The 9629-nt window shown below is 25.3% G+C and overlaps 1 protein-coding gene across 1 annotated transcript; it reads left to right on the forward strand.

The window, feature by feature from the left end:
• The first annotated feature begins 111 nt into the window (after nt 1-111).
• On the forward strand, nt 112-5792 carry LOC137831844 (GDSL esterase/lipase LTL1). The gene is made up of 5 exons (XM_068639693.2): nt 112-425; nt 606-733; nt 930-1172; nt 2661-2913; nt 5230-5792. The coding sequence occupies exons 1-5, from the start codon at nt 173-175 to the stop codon at nt 5460-5462; spliced, it is 1110 nt and encodes a 369-aa protein (XP_068495794.1). The 5' UTR covers nt 112-172; the 3' UTR covers nt 5463-5792.
• Nucleotides 5793-9629: the final 3837 nt, after the last annotated feature.

The raw sequence follows: 9629 nt of genomic DNA on the forward strand, positions 1-9629 counted from the left end.
CTCTCTCTTTATTATGAGCGTTATCTTCATCTGCTTGTGGTAGCAGAAGCTATTTAATTCGCCACATCAAATATCACAACCAATGACCTCTATATAAACCTACCACCCAACTTATTACTTCTTCACACATCTACTCAGTTTCAGTGTTAAACGTATTTACCATAAGCCAGACATGGACCAAAGCCTTTTTGGTTCTTCTATGTTTCTGTCTTTGCTTGTTATCTTAATCATATGGAACAACAACGTTGTTCCACAAGCCGAGGCTCGAGCATTTTTTGTTTTTGGCGATTCGTTAGTTGATAATGGCAACAATAACTACCTACTCACCACTGCTCGTGCCGACGCTTACCCTTATGGCATTGACTATCCCACTCACAGGGCAACCGGTCGATTCTCCAACGGCCTCAATATCCCGGACATAATCAGTTGGGTCCCTAATCATGTCGCTGTTCTGATTAATTGTTTCACTTTCTTTCGACAATGTTTTTTGTTTTCTTATGTTTTAAAACTCTTCATTATTTGATAACCTAAGCTACATTTATTGTTCCTCTTGGTATTAATAATGCATAATTAATATGCTTATGAGAAGTGTGTGATGCAAATAGGCGAGAAAATTGGGTCAGAACCCACGTTGCCGTATCTGAGTCCTGCGCTCAACGGGGAGAGGCTACTCGTTGGTGCCAATTTCGCTTCTGCTGGAATCGGAATTCTCAATGACACTGGAATCCAGTTTGTAAGCCAACATTTTTTTTTCTCTCTTCATTAGAACAAACTTTTTACACTTTGACAGAAATTTACTGAAAATCTCAAGTTTTGTTAGTAGCTTTGTTTCTTGTTTAAACAAGTCTACCTCCTAATTTAGTAGTGTTAAAGAATAAAATGTGTTGAAATAACACTGGCATTGAATGAGAAATGGTATGTATTTGCAGATAAACATAATCCGAATCGGAAGACAATTACAGTACTTTGAGCAGTATCAACAAAGGGTGAGTGCACTAATTGGAGCAGAACAGGCTCAACGACTTGTGAACCAGGCACTGGTCCTCATAACCTTAGGTGGCAATGATTTTGTTAACAACTATTTCCTGGTGCCATTTTCTGCAAGATCACGCCAATTTGCACTCCCAGACTATGTCGTATACATTATTTCCGAGTATCGCAAAATTCTTCTGGTATATATTCTCTTCTGTTTGCTGTTTTTATAGTATTACTACACTATATTCCCTTTTATAATTCGGGCCATTAACACCTTTCAAACTACTTTTACCATGCACATTATCATCGTATACACAACTGCCACCAACCTGCGATCCAAAACTTTTTTGATTGGGACTAAGTCGTGCTCATTTTTCATATACTTTTCTTTTCTTCAAATATTTGCTACTTATAGAAGTCAACTTTAACTTTAAGTATAGGTGTATCTCACAAAATAATATTAAAAGGTGAGGGTAGCCACTAATAAAATCTTTCCCAAAATAGAAAATTTTGAAAAGACTACATGATTTCATAACGAATTTAAGCTACAATAATCATAATAATAAATAAATTTACAGTCTAATTTAATCTCATAAATATATTTTTAAATTTAGATACATATACAGTACAGTTATATATTCAAATAGAAAATCTCAAAGTGTCATGTTACCAATCCAAAATGATATTTGGACTTTAAATTTTATGTTATACTGGTTTTCTTTAGTTTTTTTTCTAATAATTATAAAAACTATAATACTATCTTAATTTAGTATCTGCAATAAAATAATTCATTATCAATAGTGTTTTTATGATTATAAACGACTATAAAAATTAACGTGAACATAATTTTTTTTATTACATACATGATTAAAATAAATTAAGCCCTTAAATAGTCTTTAATAATTTTTTTTTATTTGTGGACATTTTGATATGTTTTTTTTTCTCTTTTCTCTTCTACAGGGACTTTTCATTAATATATATATATATTATAATAAATGAATTTTAAGTAAAAATCAATTTTATAAAATTTGTTTATAATTTGAGATTTACACTTAATACTAACAATTTTTTATTAGAATATTGTGTTTGAAAGTGTAAAAATTTACTATGTTAGAACCAGCAGACCTAAAACTGTTAGCATCCATTTGTACTATTTACTAGCTAGTAATAAAGCGTTTGAGGTTCTTGGGTAAATACAAGACTTGTGTCTCAGAAAAAAAAAACACAGATAAGTTGGACAAGAACAAGACCTGTCAAACATGCATAATGTCAAAGTAAAGTAAATGATACAACACAGATCTTAAATTTATATTATATATAATATTGATTCTAGTGTACTTAATTTCTGTTAGACTTGAGCCACTATTAATGATTGACAATGTAGTATAGTGGAAACTTAATACATACGTAATGAGTGTGGTTGTGTGAAGCAAGTTGAGTTATGGTATGGTATGAGGGGTTGTTGAAGGCATTGAACATTGATTCATTCTACCGATTTATAAAAATTGATGTAAGAAGCATGTGGGGTAAGGTACTATAAATGTAGAATTAATGTGTCATAACTCGTGATCTCTCTCTCATGCACCTAGTCTTTTTGAAGAATATGCATATGGCACTGTTGAGAGAAGCAGTAAATAAATGGTTGTATAATAATAATGAATGAGAGGTTTTTGTGATGCATGCAGAGGCTTTATGAATTGGGAGCAAGACGAGTTTTGGTGACTGGAACTGGGCCATTAGGTTGCGTACCTGCAGAACTAGCACAGCATAGCAGAAATGGGGAGTGTGCAGCAGAACTGCAACAAGCTTCTGCATTGTTCAACCCGCAACTGGTGCAGTTGGTGAATCAACTCAACTCTGAAATTGGTTCAGTTATCTTCGTTTCAGCTAATGCCTTCGAATCAAATATGGATTTTATTAGTAACCCACAAGCCTACGGTATGTACAAACACTTTCTCTTTCTATTTTATTATTTATATATGCTTATTCTATATCCTAATTTAGATATCTCACATTTTTATCATTTATATCAAAGTTATTATTAAAATAAGTAATTTTTTAAAAAAATATTAAAATAAATAATTTGTGTTGGGATGATAATAGGACTTTGAAATATGATAAAATTAAAATTGTGTATACACGAATTCAATTTAAATACTTATTAAAATCGTGTCATATAATTTATTTTTTTATTGTGAAGTTGCCACAATTTATCAATTTTAATTTTTTTTTATATTTTAATAGTTAATAAGTGAAATTACATATATTTAATAAATAATCTCAAATATGAGTCAGAAATTAATACCAAATATTTTTACGATTTAATTTAGGTATAAATTAATAGCCAAGCTGAAGTAAAATTGAATATCATGCTAATATATTGTACAAATATTTTTTTTTTCCTTAAAGAATAAGTCTTCTACGAAATGAAAAGGTATTTATAAACATAAACTCTATAAAGGATGACCATTGGACTAAAGACAAATTCTTCCCACTATATTAATTTCAATATGTACGTAATCTACTATTAAAAATTATAAAATATAAAAATAATCTTAAATAAAAAGAGCGTGTAAATAAAAAATTATTTTCAAAATCCTTTTTCAGAAATATTTTGAATTTGGATTTTTAAAACACATTTTTGAATTCTGAAAATTCTTATCTAGAATATATTTTTAATTTTGTGTTCTGAATTTTTTTCTAGTATTTTTTTATTTTGAATTATATTTATTAAATTTCAAATTTTTAAATTTGGAATAAATATAATTTTAAAATTTTGAAAATGTTAGAGTGCGGGTTAAAATTGATAAGGTCAAGGAAGAAGTTGTCTCGATCAAAAACTGCTTAGCGTGCAGTTACTGGTTGGGACCATAAGAGGCCCAAATTATATGACTTTTGAAGTGGTGTGGGCCTCACTGTTTGGAGAAAACCAAACCAGCCCTTTTGTTTCTCTTGTTTTCTCTTCCCACCATTAATGATAATAAATATTTTTTTTAAATAGAAGATTAAAAAATCAAAATATTTATGTTAAAAGGATTTTATTTTATTTAAATTAAAAAAATACCACTTGAGAAAATTTAGCTGAAATTTTTGTACGCCAAAACACATCCTAAGTCAAACTCTGCACATCCTTACTGATCTCTGAATCAAGGCGGATTGTAAAAAAGTAATAATTAGAAAACGATGCATTAAAACAGTTAAAAATATGAAAAAGGAAGAATTAAACCTTCTTCGTAATATTAAAAAAATTGGTAAACAAAATTGATATATAATCAGTTATGAAACAATTATGTTATAAATATTAATAAAATATTATAATCGAATATATTTTAAAATATAATCAATTATGTACGTGTTTTTTTTTTTCAAAATCAACGTAAAAGAATATTAGGAAAAAATTATTATTATATATTAGCGGTGTCTGTATCTAAATGTAAAAAAAATAAAATATAATTGATTAATCAACTTTTTTTTCTATGATTTGAGTTTATCTTCTTCTTCAAGTTTTTTATTTTGTTCCATTGGTGGTATTAGGATTAGAAAGTTTGATAATGTTCACGTTAAAGTTATGATTCACTCGATGGTACATAAAAAATATGATAGTTTTATCAAAGAATAATGTTCTTTTGAAATGGAGTGGAGAGAGATATTGGAAATTGAGTCGAGAGAGTGATTGAAAATAATATTTATTTTATTTAATACGTGAGATTTGGAAACTGAGTGAGGGTTGCGAGAGTATGTTCTCTTTCTTTCTGTTGTTGTCTTAAAATAAGAAATTGAGAAAATAGTGAAAAGTTAGTTTATATGTAAAAATGTCCCATAATATTAATTTAAACATTAAAAAAAAAATATTTTAAAAATAATTCATATAAAATGATAAAATACTCCATTATATACTAATAAAATGAGATATATTAAATAAGGTTAGAATAAAAAAAAAAGTGTATACCAAAAAAATGTTACAAAGATGAATATTTTTATATATAGGTATAGATACAAACTCTATTTTATTGTATAATGCTAAATAATAAGTTTTATCTTGATTTAAAATATTTAAAAAATTATCCAAAAACGTTTTAAAATTGATTTTATAAACTATTTTTAAATATATTAAAAAAATCAATCACATAAATTATATTCATTATCAAACTTGTCAATTAAAATACTAAAATTTATTATTTGGCAGAATTGTTATAGTTTTTTTATAGTTACAGAGAAGAAGCATGAAGTAACAGTGAAGGTGTTGAAATGCAGGGTTTATCACCTCAAAAGTGGCATGCTGTGGTCAAGGACGTTTCAATGGGATTGGACTGTGCACTCCAATCTCTAACCTGTGTCCAAACAGGGATGTGTTTGCATTTTGGGACCCCTTTCATCCAAGTGAGAGAGCTAACAGAATAATTGTGGACACCTTCATGATTGGAGACAACAAATACATGAACCCAATGAATCTCAGTACCATTATGCATTTGGATTCAAGGACCTGATTATTATCTTCTTCTTCTTCTTCTTCTTCTTCTTATGATTTTCACGTACATTGTGCATTACATTTTGTGCCTATATATTTCATTGTTTAAGGTGTATGTTACAAATTATTTGATGCCATGGGATTGGTTCCATGGTTTGTGATTGAATGTCCCAGTTTAGGGTTGTGTATCTTGTTGCCCATTTATCGTTTTGGGTTGAGATAATTTGTGGGTAGAGGATAAAAGCCCAAAACCTGTTCGGGCTTCAAACTTATAGTGTAATAAACTTAGGTTTCTATAATGTACTGCAACTCTACAAAACCATTCCATGCAAACTCTAACTTAGATTCATATGCACTTTCTTCAATTCATTGCAAGGCTTTATTTACAATAAACATTCAGACCAATAATGCTTGATACCTTTTTATATATACATAACTAAAAAAATACCTCATATAAATATTATTATTAACTAGTCAGAACACATATCTTGGGTATGTGTATTTATATTTTTTTTTTATAATTTATATATATATTTATGTGTTTAATATTAAAATAAAACTAGGTAAAGAAGGACACAATAAATATATTTAATTTTAAAAATAAAGAATAAAATCCGTTGAAAATAGAAAAACACTGAAATAACACAATAACTAAGATAAATTTATAAAAAAAATATTAATGAGAATAAAATAGGAATTTCAAAACTGTATAATATCAATTGAAAAAATGAGTTAAAATTGCAGCGTATATATTTATTCACTCTCTCCTACTAGGTGTTCCACATCTAACAATTGTTAATTTTTTTAATTGCCAAAATAACAAAATAATTAAAATAAATTAATAAAATAAAATATTAATAAGAATAAAATATGAACAAATTTATTTACATCAAAAAGTTATAATGAAGAATTTTATAGGTATATACATTAATATACAAATTTAAATATGTCATTATTAATATTGTGATGACAAGAAGGTAACTTTGTGACTATTAAAAGATAAAACAACATTATTTTTTCATTATATATTATTTTAAATATTTTGTATATTTAAATATTATTATGACGTAATTTTATGAATTCACATATTTTGAATATATGCAAATTAAATTAAAATTAAATTAAATTGAATTAACTAATTTAATAAAAACAAATAATTAATACTTTTGCTTAGCTGAGATGTCAAGTTGCATAATGATGCCTAACACGAAAACTTTATAAAAATAAAATAATTAATACTTTTTTATTGGAAGCATCTTGTTATCTTTGTGCATATATTATTAACTCATTATTTTTTTACATGTTTTTTATTAGTATTTATTTTTATTTATAATAAATATAAATAGGTGATGTTTGGTAAGTTTGTGACAAAAAGAAAGTGAAAACAAATTTAATTACTTAATAATCAAAAGAAACATCATTTTTTAATTATCTTATTGGATACGTCTAAAATTATATCATAACCTAGATATCATGTATATTGAAAAAAAATATTTGTGACAATATATATCTTGATATAATTTAATAGTTAAATTAAGTTACGGTGGTGAAAATAATGTTGTTTTTATTTAAATGTGATTAGTGGATGTTTATTATAAGTGAAGAGGATAAAAAAAGATAAATATAAATTTATTATTATTAGTAAATGTAAATTGAGACTAATGAATTATATGTTTTTGTTAGATAAACTTAACAAGTGTATTAGTTAAAGACACAAAATATCTCAATTGGCTAGTAGTAGTGAAAATAAAGTCTCAAGATTTGTATGATATGTGAGAGTAAGCTATAAATGAGTTGTAAAAGAAAATATTGACTCAATTTCATTTGCATTTAATGCATCATATAATGAACATGAGTTTTCATTAATTAAAAATGACTTATGCTAGTATAGAACTAGTGAGAATCCAATAATGTTTACGAAAATTATTGATGACAATAATAAAGAAAGTGACAATACAAGTATTGATTCAGAAGAGTATCAAGAAAATAATGCATGAGAATGATCTTATGAGATATTTACATAGTATATTTGTTTGTCTTATACGACTTTCTTTAGGTTAAGTTAAGAGTGTTTTGTATAGGCATACATGATAATATGTTTACTGAGAGTGATTAAGGTTGTTTGTTATGTATAAGGGTTAAATCACTCATAAAGTGACTCATATTTATTAATTTTTTATTACCGATAAAAAAATAATCTTATTGATAAAGATGATATAATAATTGATTATTGTTTTATAAAAAAAAACATTATTTATTATGTTTATTCGTTGTACTGAACTAGATTTAAATAAATCCATAGATAATAATTTTTCTGTTGAGTTTAAATTTAGAGTGAATATACTATTTACTAATATAATAATAAAAAATATAAAAGTATGAATAAATGGATAAAGATACGTAATGTAATTATAAAGTGAAACAATGAGATTACAATTGTCCATGGAATAAAAGATAAGGAGTTCCAATACGATGGCCAACAAAATTTAATTGTGATGTATTATCATTGACACAAATATTATAGTAATTCTAAAGCGGTTTAGTGAACTAATAAAATTGTCTCATTAATAATTTGTCTACATTTAACCTGTTTTATGGATCCATTTAAGTTAGTTTGTTCACAAAACAATAATTAAAAAAATGGTATGCAGAATGACATGTTTAAATAAGAGTTTATACTTCCATTAATGTAAACATAAATAAAATCTGGTTTATATGCTTTGGTATATTAAACTTCAAGTTTATGTGGAGCTTTGAAAATATAAATTATTGGGCCCAGTGTCATAAAATTGATTATTATAATGTAAATATGATGGGTACATGACCATAACATGACATTAAATGATGTATAGTAATATGTTAAGCATAAAATTCTTTTCCAGAAAATAAGAAATATAATTTTATTTATTAAATTTCCACTTTTATTCTTTTCCTTTCTAAGTTAAAAAATATAAACTAATAAAAGAATAGGTGAAAGAAAAATATTAATTAAAAAAAATTAGTATTATCTTGTAGATTAATTAGAGATTTACATAAAAGAATTAAAAATATAAATAAAAAAGTTATCAGTATTGTGTTATGAAAAACAAGAGGAGGAGTATTATTTTCACAAATTAAAAAAGTAAAAAGCAATGGAGATGTATTATTTTCCACCAGTAGAATACTAGAAATTAATGAGTTGAAGTGAAATAAATTCTGTAGTAATTAAACTAAATTAAAAAAATAGTTTGTCCAAAACTAAACTAAAAAATACAGTTAGAATAAACTGAACTAAGTGAAGTATTTCTTTATTTAATTAACTATATTTTACCTTTTTAATTGAAATATTAATTTTCATAAATTAAAATAATTGAAGTATCTTACCTACAATTTTATTACGCACTAAAAGTGAATAAAAAAAGAGTTTATCATTATATATTTATTTAAACTTAAAGTCATGTATGAATTGATTTATTACCAACATACAGTCTTCCGTCTTTTATCGACAAATTATATCTGATAAACTAATATAAATAGTCTCACTATACAAATTAATTATATTCGAAAATTTATTTTAAAGAATCGTCGACTTCAAGAGCTGCTTGTGAATAATTATATAAATAAATTTTTAATTTTCGTAATAGTTTAAATAGTTCACTAAACTATTGTAGTTCAATTTTTAAAAATGAAACCAAAAAACCAGTCTATTTTTTTTTTTTAAATTGTAGTATAGTTTAGTTTAATTAACTACTTCTAGTTATTTCACACTCCTAAAAGAATCTGACTAAGTATAAAAAAACATAATTTTTTTTAAATGACACGATAAAAGATAAGTTTAACAAATCTTTATTATGATAAATTATAAATGAGTTTGATAAAATATTAAATGATTTTATGATAGAATATTAAAAATTAAATTTTAAATTTAATTTAATTTCATAAAATCGATTTATAAAATGAGATTTTTATCTGAAATTTTACATTCTAAACTCTAAACATTATAAAAAAATAATTAAATAAAAATTAATTTTAAAAACTAAAATAATTAGTTATTATTTGACTAAAGTAGCTATCATTTTATAAACTAAAAATATTATTAATATAAAAAATAGTTTTTATTATTAATAAAATTTTATAAAATAATTTTTAAATTGGTGTCTAACCGTACAAAGTTTTTAATTATTTATTACTTTATATTCTATATTAG

This window comes from Phaseolus vulgaris, chromosome 6 (assembly GCF_051622355.1).
Source record: "Phaseolus vulgaris cultivar YP4 chromosome 6, ASM5162235v1, whole genome shotgun sequence".
Lineage (NCBI taxonomy): Eukaryota > Viridiplantae > Streptophyta > Magnoliopsida > Fabales > Fabaceae > Phaseolus > Phaseolus vulgaris.

Coding starts and splice junctions, on each gene's coding strand:
- LOC137831844 (XM_068639693.2), top strand. CDS start 173: ATGGACCAAAGCCTTTTTGGTTCTTCTATGTTTCTGTCTTTGCTTGTT. Junction 426..605: donor CAATATCCCGGACATAATCA/GTTGGGTCCCTA, acceptor TGATGCAAATAG/GCGAGAAAATTGGGTCAGAA. Junction 1,173..2,660: donor AGTATCGCAAAATTCTTCTG/GTATATATTCTC, acceptor TGATGCATGCAG/AGGCTTTATGAATTGGGAGC.